The sequence below is a fragment of the Arctopsyche grandis genome, chromosome 2, assembly GCF_051622035.1.
Source record: "Arctopsyche grandis isolate Sample6627 chromosome 2, ASM5162203v2, whole genome shotgun sequence".
NCBI classification, from domain to species: domain Eukaryota; kingdom Metazoa; phylum Arthropoda; class Insecta; order Trichoptera; family Hydropsychidae; genus Arctopsyche; species Arctopsyche grandis.
The window spans coordinates 26,917,892-26,937,065 of NC_135356.1; the positions used below are offsets into that span (position 1 = coordinate 26,917,892).

The window sequence follows — 19,174 nt, forward strand, 5'->3', positions numbered from 1 at the left end:
ATTCCCATATTTGAAGAAATGTAGGATAAACTTGTCGAAAAAAAATAATCCGTGCAGATTTCACAGCGGGATGCCAAGAACGTGCTGATGCTGTTCGCTTCAGTGTGTTTTCGCCCTATCACATTGTATTTCATACACTTTCTAAGAATTACACGTGTTGTTCTAGGCCAGTTTAAAATACTCTTTGCCTTTATGTACATATATTGTTTCAGTTGCACGTCTATTTTAATGTTAGTAAAGTTCTATTATCCGGCTCGCACCTTGGCCAACATCTCCCCCGACGTTTTTGTTTTCAAATCTAAATTTATATTTTCATTATACATACATACATACATACATATGTATAGGTTTATAACAACATTATTTATTTACAGGGCCATTTATTCATTTCAAATAATATTTTGATTTTCATTTGATACTTTCGCCGCGAGGGATCTCACTCGTTCATCATCTGCTGTAAGATGTTGACTTTTGAGCCAAAATTTAACGAATGGTGTATCTATGTATATCATACATAGGATCCCACAAAGTCAGCGGCAAACCTGATCAAATTAATGATCATTGGGTCCGATATGTGCCTATACTTAGTCCGCTGTAGGGAGAGACTTAATGTCGTTCAAACGCTCATGCTATCTCTTTCACTGCCTCTCGACCAATAGCAGTTCATGCAGAACATTGTACACGGAAAATGCTATTGGTCGAAATGTGGAGAAAAGGATAGCATGTGTGTTTTACCTACATAAGTGTCATCCTACACCGGATGGTCAATAGTTCTTAAAATCTCCCTTTTTTCTGAACAAATTAAATTCATGAGCAAAAATCCTCATACCCCCCTCTGCAGAGTTAATTGCAATTCTATTAATACTATGTTTGGCTTTTGTAACTGTTTCAAGATGTTCATTGCGATTATTTCTTAAGATATTATCAATGGTTCGGTGATTATTCCGCAAAAATTGATCTAGCGCACGTCAAAATTTCAAAATCAATCAAAATTTATGAACGCAAAATATTGTACTGACAAGAACTTGAATGCCAGATCGCAATTTGCGCAATAATACGTTTACCATTATCAATATAATCTCTGAAATCAAGTGGGTGTAGTTGGTTTACGGGACAAGTACGCGTGTATGCGTGAGTTTCATGAAAGGAGCCGACGAAACCGTCTACTCCCACTCTTAATCTTAATGCTTTGGTACGAGTTCATTTTTTTCAAATCTATTTTTTGAGTCTCCGTTAACTCAGAGTTTATGCCGTAAGGGCTACCGAAATTATTCTGTTCCAGAATTTTGGAACCAGCTCTACGAAATAAAATTATTTTAGCAACCGGCTGTATTCAGCCAATGTCAACCCACATATAATAGGCTATTTACAGACTCCTTTTGATGACGCTTAAAAAACTGGAAAAATATTTTATTTGATGTTTTTGTGTTTGTTTAGGTCTTATTCAATTTTTTTAGAATCCGTTATATTAATAGGGAATTAGACTTGATATTATATTTCAGCACTCTTTGTCTATGACCCACCAATTTTTCGGTTATTTCAATCAATAACTGAGCTATTTTTAGTCGTTTATGTGCAATGTTAATAATATAGCACTGGTCGCTATCAATGCGCTTACGGCTGAATGCTGTTTATGTTTGGTTACGGTCTGCTTGACGTTCGAGGTTAGTCGACTTGTGAGCGCGCACGTTTGTTAAGGTTAATATCGTAGTTTTCACGACTTTTGATTTGTTTATCAATAAGCATTTTACATCTTCCAATTGAAATTGGTCTTAGTTTTTAGTTATCTAATGCTTGCGATTTTTACTCTGATTACTGCAATTTTATGATTCTTACTTGTACAATATAAAAGTAAACTCGGAAATTTCAATAATAGCAGCCGACAGTATGTTACTCCTACTATTGCCAAGATTTTTAAGTTTCATCAGATCAATCTCTTCTTCTTGTCTTTGCCTCATTTCTGACCGTATTCAGTGCCGGTACTGGTTGCTTGGTCCGTTCATGTGCAAACCTATTTCTATTATTCAATTATTATTTTCACCACAATTCAAAAGTCGAGTATAAAATTAACAAAATGATTTTAAGTCTTAAATTTTGTTAGTCTCTTATCTTATATCAGTAATGATAAAATGACAATAGCAGTAACAACATATCTGCATATAATGTGTATTGGTGAATCTTAGCAAACTTGACCAAAACTATACGTTTGTTAGTAATTCAATATTCACATACTTTATTAATCAGCTCAATTTCTAACGATTCCGACTCCAAAGCCCTGATTTTAAACATTTCTTTCATTTGATTTTATTTGCATACAAATATCAAACATTTTTGATAAATTTATAATCTTCTTTCCACTCGTTCTTCTCATGCCTGCGTGTTGCATCTTTCCTGCTTTCTGACTTACATAATGCGTCCCGTCATGGTCTTGCAGCCCTTTCGACATCCGCAGCTTGCAATGACTCAACTACGGTTTGCCCTGACCTGCTCACTCTATATTGTTGACGAGCTTTTACCCTCAATGATTCCCAGAACGACCAATCTTTCCAAACTGTCCTGGTTTTCCCTCGCGATGTGCCCCAAGACTTGGAGGATGCGCCTTAAACAGTTGGATGATAGCATATCGCCAACCCTCAGCTCTTGCAGTCATTAGTTTGCTGTCCAGAGGATTCTAAGTATCAATCTCCAACACCTTAAAAGCGTCTCTGCCTTTTTCCTACTCGCACCGTCCATTTCTCCACCCCATATTAAAATACAGGAAAGATTAAAGCTCGGAACAGACGCATTCTCGTCGACACGGTGATGTCCTGATCATTCTAAATTTTGATCAGTTTCGACATTGAGCTTTTGCCATGCCAATCTACCTTTTAAATTTATAACGCGTATGTTTTATTTAAAGATCCCTCTTTGCACCCCCTTGCTGTGAAGCCTTTAAATCCACTACTACAAGATTAAGACTATTAACTTTTGTAATTTATAAAATTGAAACCTCTTTCAGCTTCCAAACTGCTAATTGCGCTCTTTAAAATTGTATAAGGTCACTGAATATATTTCAATCACATGTATGTACGTTAGCACCAAAAAAATCACGAAACTCATTGTTATGAGTTTCTAATAGGATCGACCCCGATCGTGGTTATGAAAGTTTTGAGTTTGCTTTAATATTCCACAAAAAAAAAGACAAAGTTAGTTATGAAGTAGTTAAATATAGTTAAAATTAAGATGATGTTTTTTCTTTATACATAGGAATCTACTTGATTGGGTTAAGAAGTGCACGATGTCCTTGTTCAGCGGTAAATAAATTTTGTCTGATAATATGAATGCTATTTGATAATATGAATGCTATTTAATGGGGTCGAAATTTAAAAAAATATATACAGTTTAATAACTAACAAATATTTATATATTATATATATATATTTTTTTTTTTTTTTAATACATCCCATCCAAATATAATACAATTTATATAATAATTCTAATTGTAATGGATACATATGTATATATATAGTCGACATGTTAAATACAACATGTTGCTAATTTGAGTACAATTACAAAGTTTCATTTGGAGGTAACCGTTGCTATTTGGATATAGGATACTTTTGCGGCATAATACCGGGTTGATGTGATGTGATGGGAGTAGCTTGTTGGACTCAACTTTGCCGATTTTAACCGTATACAAGTAGCGTTCCAAAATGGCGGCAGAGTTCGCTGAACTGGCGAGAATTTGATGAAATTCTAGCTATTATGTGTCAACCATGTTTACAAGTCATTTGGCCATCCAAGATATTCGCAATGTGTCAACTCGGTAAAAATCAAATAGTTGCATCCAATAACCTAAACCTATCCGAAAATAATCTTAACGAATTCATAAAGTTAATTAGCTAGTAGTGTATTGGTAGTTTTTTTTTTGCAAGTTTATTACTGTTTTATTTTTTGATATTTTATTTTTATTTTTTCATGTTTTATTTATATTATATTATTTATTTTTTACTATTTCATTTATTTTTATTTATTACTATGTTTTATGTTTTACTATGTTGTGTCTTCTTGTTATTGCTATTATTTAAGTTTAGCTATTTTCATATACTTTTCTGTTGTTATTTTATTGCATTTTTTTGTAACGAGTGAAAAACTCTTTGGGTCCATCAGCGTTGTGACTATTTGATTATTTTTAAATGTATACGTAATATATTTTATATGCATAGTAGAGGGCAAAGCGAACATATGTTCGTTTTGTATTGTATGTTTGTATTAAACGTTGAATTTCTCCACTTTTCAGAGATAGACAAGTATAGAGCTGGTTTTTCAGCATGCATCAGGGAGGCGGAAAGATATTTAAGCATTCCCGATATAAACTCGACGTTTATGGACTCCGGCGAAAGGGAGCGTCATCTGAGGTTGCTTCGCCACTTGGAAGCATGCCTTCTGGAAATCGAGCTGAAGAGGGTTCCAGTCCCGGCTGATGTACCGGTTTCGATCAAAGGAAAGTTTTGCGCCAATAGTCGTCCGAAATCTCGCTCGTCCGTCAACAAAGCTAAGCCGGCTCCGAAGGTTCGGGTGGCTCAGGAGCCGCCGCTAGTCCGTCTCAATGAGCCGCTGGACTATTCGGTATCGAAGGCTGCTAAGAGCATGGAAACCGTCAATGAACCGATCGCTAAACCTTCTACGACCCATGCTGACGAAAGCAATATGACTCCTCAATTGAACAACAACATGCAGATGTCCGAATTCTTCGTCATCAAGCCCGCTACCAGGTCCGACATGCAATTGATATTTCCCACAACGTCCGCTACTGAAGTCTCAGGCTTGCCCAGATTTGATTCCCCGATGGGTTCGTCCAGGTGCCAACGGTTCGTCTCCGATGTTAACGAGAATGCCATGGATGATACAGAGTGGAGATTCAAAGAACTACGTAAAGTTCTGCTAAACGAACCCGACTCGCCCCCGGAATCTGCTCAGCCCGAAGAAGATGTCAAGCCGGAGATGGTAAAATTCGAAGACTTTGATGATGTCTCTGCACGTGACTATGGCAATATGGACGTCGTGGAAGAGGCAATTGATATTAAAGCTCAATTGGATGATCCGATGTGGAGACCCTGGTAAACCCAAAAAAAATTATGAAATCTCAAATATTCAGATATTATTTATATATATATATATATATATATTATATTGTAACTTTATAGGACATGACTGTTTGCATCAACTTGAAATTGATTATATGAATATGTATATATATCTATATAGAATATTTTGTAAACATTTAAACGGCCATTTATGCCATAATCCAAGAGACTGAATCACACTAACGGTGAAGATCTTAAGACGAATCCCACCAATGTATTTCGATTTAAATTCGATGCGTCATACGAATAGTGTCGGATTTGTAACATTGCGGCTTAGAAGTGATAACATACAGTCATTCATTTTCACGGAAAAGGTCAGTATACATTAACAGATTCATTAACTATACAAACCGATTAATACCAATTATTATTGATCATGAAAAATTGCACTTAATGAATTAAATTTTGCAAAATATGCCAGTCTTTGTATGCTGGCGATACGGTCAAGGCAGTTGTGATTTTGCAGATCCGACTCTATTGGTATGATGTGATAAATTAATTCTATCGTAATTTTGGCGAAACCTCTCTATAAAATTATCGCTGACCAAAATCTGAATTAAAAATAAATTAAAAATATTGCTGACCAAAATCTATATTAAAAATAATTAACAAGAAAATATATATAAAAGAAATCCCGGAAGTTTTTATAGTATTTAATGAATACATCTATACTTAATTTGATTTACCTAAACAATATGAAGATTGTACAATAGTGCTTTCTGCCTAATGTACATATACGGCGTAGCTTTCAAGTCACCCAAAGTAAATGAATCAGAAGTTAAAATACATCACGCGTTTATTAATAACTAGCTGAACCCGGCATGCGTTGCAACGCCACAAATAATGCATGCAATTCCCGTTCCCATTTTTCCTTTTTTTTCACAGTAATCTTCCTGGACATCAGTGGCGGCTCGTCCATATGATGCATGCAATTTTTGTCGTCCACATGGGCTACGGGCTGCAGCCTCCCAATATAGTATATACGGGTCTACGTGAAGAGCCAGGATGTTAAATTATAGAAAACACAAATATCGGAAGGCAAAGATCGAAAATCGAAAGATCAAAAAAAAGGGTGCATGGTAAACGGTACATACTCACTTAATTTGCGCTAGCAGGGTACAACAGAAACAAGAGGAACAGGCTTTTCCTCCCGTATTCTGCGCGCGCACATTAATACGGGAGGACAAGCCTGTTCCTCTTGTTCCTGTTGTATCCTGCTCGCGCAAATTAATTGAGTATGTACTGTTTACCATGCACCCATTTTTTGGATCTTTCGACTTAAGATCTTTCGATTTTCGATCTTTGCCTTCCGATATTTGCGTTTTCGGTAATTTAAGTATATTAGTTAGGCAGAAAGCACTACTACGGTTACTCATGATTTTGTTAACGTTAAACTTGGTACGAAATTTTCGACGATTCTGGTAGTCAGCTTTTTAGATACATATAATCTACACCGATTTCTACATAATTGAATGCTACAGTGGGTTTTCGTTTCGCTCGTATTTGGAAATATAGAAGTCTCAACTATTTTTTTTAATATTATATAATATTACTGGTATATATGTATGTGGGAAAAATGTCTAAAAACACTGGTTCTATGGTGAATTGCTAAACGATAGATTCGACAATTCGGTGCAGCGTATTATGTATGTAGGGTCTCCATTAATCAGAGATATATGGTTGACATAACTGTAAGACTTGACTTGAGTTACAACGGAACGATGATGGTGACGATGATGATGATAAGACGTTTTGTTATGTTATTTTTACTGATTCATTTGAAATCATATGCTATTTCATTTGCACAAAATATGCTATATACATATGTTACATATATTAGGGAAGTGTTTAATCTCTTTATGTTAACATTACCGTTCCTGTTTATGGCTGTTTTATTTTCGTCAATTTTGATTGATTGATATTTTTTGATTAATTTTTAATATTGATTAATTTTTAAGTTCCATTTTATTTACTTTTACGCCTGTTATTCCAAAGGCATACTTATTGGTGTTGTTCTATTATATTATATTATATTATGTATGTTGTAATGCAGATTTATTATACATTCCACAAAAGTAGTATGTATTATATGTATTTTCTGTGCACAATTTTTTATCAAAGATCTTTGATTTTTATTTTCTCATTAAAAATATATTCTTGGTGTTTATGCATGTAAGTGTATTGAAGTAATATGTGTTTTCGCTTTATATCGGCAAATGTTAATGGCGAATGTTAAGGCGAGTCGTTTCATTTGCCGTAGATGTGCATTTATGTAGTCAGTCTATCAGTGTCGTTAACACAATATCTAATTTGTGTCCAACTTATAGTCAAGATTCTATGGTAAATGTTGTATTATTAATATGATTCGCAGAATTTTATGATTCCTGTTGTTTAAATACATGTTTTTTGAAGTTAGGTTTTTCATCTTTTTAGGTTAGGATTTAATTACTACGCTCAAATATGATTTGAGATGTTATTGTTCACATCAATATATGTACATTCATACATACATGTATGTATGTATGTATGCTTTGATTTATTTTTTATTTATTATGTAATTTACTTTTTTTACATGCTTTTTATTATTAATTATTGATAGTGTTAAACACAATTATCTAAATGTTATATTTACATCTTAAAAATACTAAATGTTACCTTGTATCCCAAAGTATGCATGTGTTAAAGGACATGCAATTAACTAAGTGTTTAAATGTAAGTTTCTAGTAGTAATATTATAGGTGTAATGTATTAATAAAAAATTAAATCAAAATATATTTGTGAAGGTTTTGGTGCCGTGAAACGCACTTAATTATATTTTTATTCGTTCAGAGTTATTGTATTACACGTTTGTTTTAATTCCCGAGTTAAAATAGCTTGTTTACAAATCAACTGTTTTTTTTTTGTTCTATTACACTTGTTAATTTTATTTTTAAATTGAAATTATTTTTATTTGAATATTTGTCATGTCTACAATTTATTTTATGAATAAAACATTTGCAAACATTTTACCCCTCCGTTATACCGTTGTCTAATTTCATTTTGTTATTATTTTGTTTCTTTTCTTTTCTGTTACATTTTTTAACATTGTGGCGCATTAAGAATTCCTGTAATGCTACAATGGTCCAAACTTTAAATGAATAAATAAATACCTGTACAATCCTTATCTCCCATATTCTCAAAGTTCATATTAAAATGCTTATTTGCTTACATTTTATTAAATCATTAAGAGGGCTGTACACCTGAAACCTTAATTTTGTTACCGTTTCTTTCTTCGATATATATATATATTGAGTGAATGCGACAATATATATATATATATTGAGTGAATGCGACAGTTGCGCTTCGACCAGATAAAACGTATTTTAAATTGACAAAATCGAGGTTTCGTATTTTACTATTTTCTCCTCCAAAACTGGACCAATTTTAAAAAAAATTTCATCATCGGTATAAGAAAAATACTTTTTGTGCATCTATCGGCGTATTTTTTTTTAAATCGAGCGTTAAATAAGCACGCTGGACTCGTTTCGTGGGTGTAAAAAAGAGGCGATTTTATAGATGTTTGGCGGCTCCTAGCTCATATAAAAAATAATTGATCATAAAAATAAAACGATAGATGCACCTCAATGGTGGATATCCATAGCATATTAAAAAATAATTTCTCTAGTGCCATAATTGAGGAAGGGAGAAGTATAGTACGTTTGTATGGACAAGGCGCTGCTGTCCAGCCCTCTTAAGCACACACATTAAATACATACAATTTCGTAATATTATAACATGAAAACATACACATGTACATACATACATCAAAAATCTATTGTAAAATTATGTACATAAATGATCTTTTTTTTTAATTCAAGTCGTGTTGAAAAATGTATCATACTGTTGCGTAGGGGTGGGTGGAGGATCCAAGTAAAAGGCCAAAGTCGTGTCACAGCATTTATTGGTGATTAAGGAGATACACGCACTGGCAGTGCTCCGTCCAGAATGTCTTGATACCGCCTTATAAGGGGCAGGTCTCTCAGGGCATCTTCGACGTCCGATTTGTTTACCTATTGTTATGGTCACTTACTAGATGTGCCACGGAAGTGTCTTCCCACGACACCCAGTCCCACGATATCGGTCACTTCTGCGAAGGGACCAATAGGAGCCAATTCGGTGGCCATTGTTTAGCTTACATGCACTTATGTATAGTCTAGAGATAATCCTTGAAACCAATTATAACGGTCACACAGTCTCTGGGATGCTACTCGGCCTAATCCGATTGAACTTAATCGGCGGTGTACGTAACAATACTTTATTGGGCGACAAAATTGTCATTTAATTAAAAGAAAAAAAAAAATTATAAAAAGGATGCACAATCACTACATAAAATAATCATAGATATTTTATTTCCATGACACCAAACTTTATTTATGTAAAAATCTTTACATAATTTATTCAAATCAATGAATACATCTATTCCGAAGAAAATTTTGGATTGAATTTGTTTTAAGAATTTCCCACACAATCATTCAGCTATCTACATATGTATATAGCGAGCTCTATATTTGCATATACATACATATGTATATTGTACAAATCTTCAATTCCATGACAAATACACAAACAGCTGAGACCAATGCGACGTGTAAAAAAATTCTGACCAACTCATGACTTTATCTACGTATTTGAGGAATATATGTACATATGTAAGAGGGTCACAAAACAAAATTCGATAATCAAACATAAATACACGTTCACACATACCGGCTATGAGAGCATTTTCGATACAAATTGAAGCACAAATGTAGGCAAACTTACACAAGACGAAAACGACGTTTTACTTGCGGTTGTCGGATTTTTAAAAAACAAATCTATTACATAAAATCACTAAATATTATACACATTAAATATCAAGGAAATAAAAGTAATTTAATTTAAAAGGTAAAAAAAAATAATGACATATTGTTTAAAAAAAAATACTACTTCCGGTTTACAAATTCTGACCAAAACCTTATCAACTCAGTGGCCTCACCCTAATGGTTTCCTGAAACCCGTTGTTAAAAATCAAAAGTTTCCGGAAACCTGTTATTTATTCCAAAAATTCATAAATTTTTTATCAAGAACTATACAAATCTTGAAAATTTAATGAATTCTCATGTAATAGTGCCTTGGACGAAAAAAAAAGTATAATATATTTATATTTTTATAATAATTTTATTGAAAAAAAATTCGGAAACACGTTGTTCCAAAATTGGGGTGACACCACTGCTCTAAGTTAGTACAAAAATAATACAAATATAAATTTTCAGATTGATACGTTCAGGGGTATGGAAAGAATCACAACATTTTTGACTTTTCTAAGAGGAAAAAAGTTTTTAAATAAATAGTAACTGCAAAAATGATTTTCACAATGCACTTGTCTTGTGTGGAGTTGCTTGGTTACCAAACTTTCAGACATAAATATGCAAAAAAGTAATTGTATAACATAATATCCAGCAGATGCACTGGCATTGTTCATGAATATGTACTATTATTTGACAATGGGTTCACAAAAACCCAGTTCTCATCGGAAGCTACATCTACAAAATCAAACTGGCAAATTTTAACTTGCCAAGTTTGATTGGGAATTTTTAAACGAATCGTCTAGCTATTATTCAAAAGAAAAATCATTTAGAAAGGAATACATTGTCAATGGTTTCTCGATATACATATGTACATACTAGGGTTTTTGTTGTCCCGTGTCCCGGGAATTCTTATCTCAAATCCCGGGAATTGGGTTTAAAAAATCTTGAAAATATACAACATTTTCACGACTACACGAAGGGAAATAAGAAATCAAATACACAAAGAATCGCAAAATAATCTTAAAGGTTAGTTGTTTAGCAGTAAGTACAGCGCATTCCCCGAACGTGGAATTCCGGGAATACAGAAACCCTAGTATGTACATATATACTGATTAAAAAAGTGGAAGACATATTGTTAGTTCATTAAGTTGAAAGTTCTCAGTAAAAACTCTTCAACCAATTATAATATGTATTAATAGAAATTATATACAAGTGCACATATGTACATATGTACGTAGACATTCACACTACGACATTAAATAATTGAGAATAGGTTTTTGAGCTCTTTTTCCTATTATGCTGTACATTAACATTAGAATAATATATGTATACTACTATGATTACTAAGAAAATTAAATTAAAATTGTAAAATAGAAAATTATCAGTGTATCAGTAGCTATTAAAATAGATATAAGATGTATTGTGAACATAATTTAGTAGTAATAAGAAGCATTTAAAAATAAAATAAAAAATCAACTACGACAACTCTGAAAATTCGGAAAAATTTTCAGCGTGATCATAATAATAAATGCGAATTAATCAAACGTTACGTTGGGAATTTTCTCGACTAGGAAAAATCGTGGGCGTATTTTCACTTGGATCGTGTTGAAGTGGAGTTCTCGGACAAATTCCGGTCTACTCTTTGCATTCCGCGGACTTTTTCAGCGGCTCTCAAAATGCGGCTGAATCATTCCGGTTATTATATTCGTGTGAATTCCGCGAACGGGACAAACATCGAGCAAATATTTCACGTATGCACTCCACGCTCCAGTGATTTTATCGCACTTCGTCAATGGCGGGCTTATGTACATACTATGTACGTAAACATGTACGAACATTCGCCTTTAAACGGAATGAACCGGACACGGTGAGAGTGCAAATCTGCGCGTAAAAGTGTGCGAAATTTGCAAATTATAAACTGACAATAGGATGAATCAGGTCGTGAAATTTGCGCACAGATCGACGAATCTCATGTATACTTTTATTGTAAAACTAGTGCTGTGCCCGTTGATTTCAACGGGTGGCTTCAGAAAGGAATTGATACACGAATTAAAATAAAGTTATATGCTATCTAATATATCATTTCGAAAGAGACTTTGTATGTAAGTATGTATATATGTAAGTATCTTTGGTTGAGAACTTCGTAAAAAAACAAAGTTTCTATGACGACAATTCAATTGGTTGAATATTATATCTTTTTCGATCCAAATAAATTGAATAAAAAAACAAATGAATATTTACAATTAGATACGCCATGTTTAAGCTGTTTATATTACAAATACTGAGCGAAGCCGGATAAAAAAACTAGTATATAAATATAGTGTAACGTAATTTATAGGCGCGCGCGCATTAATGCGCTGTTCACTCGTTCGAAATGATGAATGAATTTGTGTGTGTGTGTCTTCATGGATGTGTGTATGTGTATACGCTCCCGCGCAGCGTATCTGACGATGAAGTTACCCGTTGCTCGGTCTAACGTTGCTTGGCGCTCAATATCAAGAGCACATCTCCGACTTTCCACCCCCCCCCCCCACTTCCCTGCTAGCCCGCTTTCCCGCTTCGCCACATCTCTATGCATAACGTATACTCCTGGTATTCTAAAATTTGTTTTTTTGAAATCCCCATACTTGTCGAAGCGTCCGCCACATACCCACATACATACATACACCATTGTGTTCGCTTTTAGTATTACTAGTGTTGTACCTGATGAAATATCATCGCATGGATGTTGGCATATTAAGTTATTAAATTAAGAGAAATATGTCGGTCCTGTGTTCGATCCGCACGCGGTCGTTTTTTTTTCAAATACCTTTTAAATATATTTAATTTAATATTTATATTTAATTTAAAAAAAATTGTACCAACTACCTACGTACCTATGTACATGTAAACAAAATAAAACAACAATAGAAAAATTAATGAATTTATTTATTAATTAAATAATTTTTCAATAGATGGCGGTAAACTCTCAGAGACTTAGCGCCGTCTATTTGCCTAGAGGAAACATTGGTAGCAAACAGTATATATAGAAGTTTTTCTTATTTGTTGGCAGTGTTTTAACTGTGACGTATATGTGTATGTCGAATCGAAACGACTATTATAGTACGGCGAGCGTTATCGCAGACACACACAGACACACACATGCACGCGGAATAGCGCTACTAAGTATATAAGAATATCCAGGGAAAAACTTACATATACATACATACTAGGCTTCTCCCAAGCTGACGTCATTACTCGAAGACGCGACGCGTTATTTATTATACCTATATATGTATGTATGAATGTACATATGTATGTATGTATACTCGGGTGACGCCGGGTCGAAATATAATGCACTTCGATTACAATTTGACATTGGCCGTTGTGTAACTTTGTACCAAAAGTGTGCACTTAAGATAATATGCATTGCCAATTTCGCAAGGCACTCAAACGAGGCCAATATGAACGAGGATTGATTACTGAAAATTAATTAAATGCACTGTCATTTGTAACTTTAATATATGTATGCATGTATTTGAACGATTGGGCCGATCTTTTATATTGTGTTGTATACATATTACATATATTGATGGATATAGCCGGCGTCGCCCTAGGCAGACTGGTTGTTTTGATACTACATATTATATTTGCGGTAACTCGATAATGATGATGTAACAGTAAATATTGAGAGTTCACGGTGTATTCGTGGTATTGATTTTGGATTTAGTCAAAGAAAATGTGCCGATTAATTTTTATTGATTGTATTTTGAAAATGAACATTTTCAGCACGACTTTGAAATCTATTTTGGTTCATAATTCGAATGACGCCTGAATTGTTGTGGGATGAGTCTGAAACCGCCATAACTTCCAAGTGTTGACAAAGCAGATGGCCACTCATGAAATAATACCGTTTGAAAATCGACCAGAAGGACACGATCGTATAATGTATGCAATATGTATGGAATGTATGATTAAAAGAAATATGTATGTTCCGTTGTAGCACAAATTTCAGTTAGTCATCTTCAAAGTATTATCCTTGGCTAACCACACTTGTTCTGTGCTCTAAATAAATATCTCGGTCTGTAGCCAATCTGTCGTGGCCGTTTGAGTCTTTGGAATTATCTTAGAAATGGTTTCTTTGATTGTCATCTTAAGTGTAGAAAAGAGCCAGAAAGTGTGGTGTCGGATCTGATAAATGCGGTGTGCTATTTTCATTTATTCTATAGGTATATATCGATATGTATGAATTGTTTTCGTGAGAAATTCTCACTGATGTCCTTCCTTCATTATGCTCTTCAGGAAAATGTTTGTGCCCTTGTATTTTGAGGATAACTCGTGTAGGCTAACAACCATTGAAGTAGAATGGGTAGAATATACTTCAATGCTAACAACAGTGGTCCGCCTTACAGCACAAACTCTGATGCCGCACACTCGAAAAATGAACTTGAACCAAAGCATTATTATTAGGAGTGACAGCTAAACTGATTTAAATAATTTATCAACTGTTCAATTTCTTGATTTTTTTTAAAAGGATTCCTCTCAAGATCAGTGCAAGAATCAGTATACATACATATGTACAATCAGCTGAAATAATTGGCCGAAAGCCAAATTTCCCATCGTATAATAGATCACTAATTGCGGATCCAAATCTTTGAATCGTTTCCCATTTTATTATTTTTATACACTTTCTTCGAATGAAATTCACATTCGATATTCCTTTTTTTATTGGTGTTGTTTTGCATTGAAATAGATATTTATGTACTAATAAGAGTTTTAATTTTGAAAAAATAAAAAGAACATTTAGATTAAATGAAATTAATAAGTTTTTTCATAAATCCTTTGAAATTAGTATTAATTTGATGTATAATATTGAAAGAGACTTCGTATGTAAGTTTTGGTTGGTAAAATCTGTGACGTTATCGAAAAAATCAAATTTTCTATGATGACGATAACGATGTCGATTTCGATTCCGTTTTCAATTTTGATTCCTTTTTCAGTTCCGGATCCGGATTCCCATCCAGCTCCGGATTACGTTTTCAGTTCCGATTTCCGATTCCTGTTTCATTTCAGGATCCGGATTCCTGTTTCAGTTCCAATTCCAATTTTATGTAGTTCCGATTCCCGGTTCCAATTTCAGTTCCGATTCACTTATATATTATTTTTTTATTATTTATTTAATTTATTATTATTTTAAAATAATAACGACAATAAAATGACCAGTGTGACCTGACAGGTTGCCCCAAAGCGTCACACCGGTCTTACAAAAAAAAAAAAAAGAAAAATAGAAAGAAAATAACAAAGAAAAAGCAATAAAAATTCCAATCATTCAAATAGTCTCGTATTGAATCTCAAGAAACTAACCAGCTCATCAACATGACAGTTGAACAGGTCAAAATTCTCATCAATCACATTAAGGAACCGGACAGCTTCCACCAGTGACGAGTTCTTGAAAGTAGACGTTCTTGCAAAGATAGGTTGAAAGAGTCGTCGATTACGCAGCGCTCTACCGGTCTCAGGAGCACTTAAGCTCTGATAAAATCGAAGGATTGTCAACAACTCCATTTAAAACTCCAAAGAAGTATTTGGAAATGGCAACAATCCTTCTAGAAGCCAAAGAATTAAAGCCCAAGGTACCTTGCAGAAACGCCGTGGGAAATAAATACGGATATACTTTTTCAAGTATAGGTATCGTAGAAATTTCTTCTGGACTCTTTCTATCAATAGAGATAATTTAATTTCAGTAGGACTCCAAATTACAGAACCAAACTCCAATATGCTCCGGACAAGTGAACAATAAAGTAACACCATTATATTCGGATCTTGGAAGTAGTGAGAATTGCGCAGAACAAATCCAAGCATTTTGGTAGCCCTACAGCACATATCTGAAATATGAGTCGAAAATTTGAAATCACTCCTAAACAGTATACCAAGATCAACAGTTGAGTCAGTTCGTGTTAATTGATAGTTCCGAAGACTATAAGCGAACTCAATATAAAAATAGCCATTCGTTTCTGATTGGCTGTCGTTAATTTTTTTTTGTTCGATTCAAATATCTAATATGTAACTTCGAAAGAGACTTTGTATGTAAGTTTGTATCTTTGTTTGGGAATTTCGCAAACAAATTAAAATTTCTATGACAACGAGTCGATTTCTTTTTTCGATTCAAATAAATTTAATAAAAAAACAAATGAATATTTACTATTAGATTTGCCATGTTTACGCTATTTATATTACAAATACTGAGCGAAGCCGGGTAAAACAACTAGTATTTAATAAAAAAACAAATTAATTTTTACTATTAAATAAGCGGTTTAAGCGGTTTATATTACAAATACCGAGCGAAGCCAGGCAAAACCACAAGCAGTGTATGAAGTTGTAAATATAAACACATATGCTATTTTAAAAACATGGAAATTAAAATATCAGGATAGTTTTAAGGTAAAAGTAAAACTGAAATTGGTGAAGTATTATATTATGTATATTATCAGAGTTATCAATCATCGTGTGAAAAATCTTTTTAATTATTGCGAATTTCAAATTTTTATTAATTCAGACCACAAAGGGTCGCGAGCAGAGCAAGGCGGCGAGTTTAAAATTAGTAATTACCTTGAATTCAAAAAGATATATGAAACCGACGAGATTTGAAGTTCAATGCGTAACATTCCGAGATGAAAAAAAATCACGAGTAAATTGATTTTTAATTTTATCGGGGTTCGATGGACTCGTTCAAAATAACCAAAGGTTGAATACATTATATTAGAGGTGGCCCTTAAGCGCTATGATATTATAATATCGGAGTAGAGACGGCAGAAATATTTGGCTCATATGCAAAATTCCGCAATGGTAATTTTCAAATGCTGAATCACAAAAATTCATTCACAAACATAACACGATGACACGCCATGAAATTGAATTGCATTCCTTCAAGACACGGATTCCAAAGTTCAAGTTCTCCCCTGTATAATAAGAACTAGCACGTGTGACTTCAGTTACATAAAAATGTATTTTCTATAGAGCGAAGGAAATATCAATAAATAAATTTTCCAGAATATGATTTTGTGTATTTAAATATTTAATAAGATGATTGTATATACATACATATGTACTTGTATTTGTGTAGCCAGTTTATGTTTGCAAAACCCATATCGTTCTCAAAATTCAATTTGCATCTTAAATTTGTTTTGATAGTCGGCAATTTTTCAATTTTTCGTGACATTGTTTCACAGATTTAACATTTAATCCTGTACATTATCGAGAATGTTGATTAGATTCCAGGATGTATTTAGATCATTGGTTTTTTTTTATCAATATATATAAATACAGCTCAGGGATGTGCAGTAAAAAATTCGGTTTCATTGAATTTCAGTTTTATCTTGGCCATTTTTAGACAGAAAATTAGTCATTTTCTTACCATATATATTCACGTTTTTTAATAAAATAAAACACGTGATACAAATCACGTGGCATTCGGCTATTTTTGCCCACGCTTTGAATTTAACATAAATGGAAAAGTTTTAAGAAAAGTATACCAATTTCACTGTCACAAAAGGAATTGTGGATAAAATGTTTCAACGAAATATACTTGATGTTATACTTTGCTTGCTTATATAAAGTACATTTGCGCTTATATAAAGTGTAATTAATTTTAACAAGTTTTTTTATTTACTTTGTTAAAACACGATAGCATATTTATAATGGGGAAAACAGACTTACAAATTTTATTGTGTATTATTTATTTATAAAATATGGAAAATGTACAAATACAATTTTCCTTAAAACTATTAGACTTTGATCGATTTACTTTTAATTGATTTAATTGTCAGCACAAGTCAGTGATAATGAAAATGAGATAAATTATTAAAAGAAAAGGAGGAAGATATTAAAAGAAAAATAGAAAAATTATTACTGAAAGTTAATCGTTATATTATATTTATAGATGTGAGTAATTCAATAATAGGCTTACCATATGGTATCAAAGAGAACATGCTCTTGAACAAAGGAGAACATGTTTTTTGTTTCATTTTTTTTAATAATAAAAGATTAATTGTTTTTCATTGAAAGTCTTGCAATGTCTATATATCAAACCATTCGTCATTAATTCAGTGAATGCAACTTAAAATAAAATAATTAAAATATGTTGCCCTTATGTACATAAAAGAAAATTTTGTATGTCACCTTATATACATAAAATACATTTGATACTTGCCGGAGCGGAAACTAATCAATATTTACTAAGTTTGACCCACTGAATTCAAATATCACAATATTTTTTGGTGGCTAACTATGTATCATTTAAGAGATACGAGCGTTTAAAAAAATGGGCAATTTGTGCAGATTTTTGACTTTTGCAGTCTTTAATTCAAAATCTAGCACTGCTTTGCCAAAAGTGAGTATTGGAATCAACGGTCAGGTGTTTTTTCTATTGAATGTGAATTTTATTGGTTCATAATTAAGTATTTTCAGTCGTTTGTCCCATCTCTCATGTAGATACGTACATATGTACATACACATGTATGCTTTCTCTAGTTTGGAATATTTTGAAAATTATAACGGGAATTATAAAAATGTTGTATTGTGGTTTCCATAGGATTTTCCCTTTGAATACTTGGCGTTTTGACAGCTATAAGTTTCATGCGATATCTGGTGGGTCTATTTGAAGATAGTTTTTGGCTGCTATCACTTAACTAAAACCAATAGTTCGTGTATGAAAACTATATAGTACCAGACCAGAGAGAACACAGACTGTAATATAAAAATATACATAAATATATTGTGCTCGTGTGAATAATTAATTTCTTTATTTTTTAATATTTAATATCATTATTTAACACGCAAATTACCGCCATCTTTCAACTTTCATGACTTCAACCTGTCAGATTCATTCGAACACATTTTCCATCACTTTAATTAAGTCTTAACGTTTATTAATCTCTCCTCCAAGTGGCGTAGCAACATATCTTATAGCAAAGCATGAGGGCACAGCTAGACAGGGGGTCCAAATTTATATACATATAGATACACTCAATATAATTTAACTTTGTCCAAATTACTATCGAAATATCGATACTATCTACATATATATGTATGTATATAAAATTGAATGAATGTTTGTTTGTCTGTCTGTCTCGTATAGGTTCCTAAATCACTAAACCGATTACGATGGAACTTTCAGGATTTGTTGTATGCATGTTCAGGAAGCTTACTGTGAAAAAAACGGGTGCCGTGTGATCGATTGGTCGC

At 33.1% G+C, this 19,174-nt stretch overlaps 1 protein-coding gene across 1 annotated transcript; it reads left to right on the forward strand.

Moving 5' to 3' along the window:
• The first annotated feature begins 1,616 nt into the window (after window positions 1-1,616).
• Window positions 1,617-5,723, forward strand: LOC143920764 (uncharacterized). Its single transcript, XM_077443717.1, has 3 exons — window positions 1,617-1,698; window positions 4,280-5,099; window positions 5,187-5,723. Exons 2-3 carry the CDS (start codon window positions 4,366-4,368, stop codon window positions 5,191-5,193), a joined length of 741 nt encoding a protein of 246 aa, XP_077299843.1. The 5' UTR covers window positions 1,617-1,698; window positions 4,280-4,365; the 3' UTR covers window positions 5,194-5,723.
• The last annotated feature ends 13,451 nt before the right edge of the window (window positions 5,724-19,174 follow it).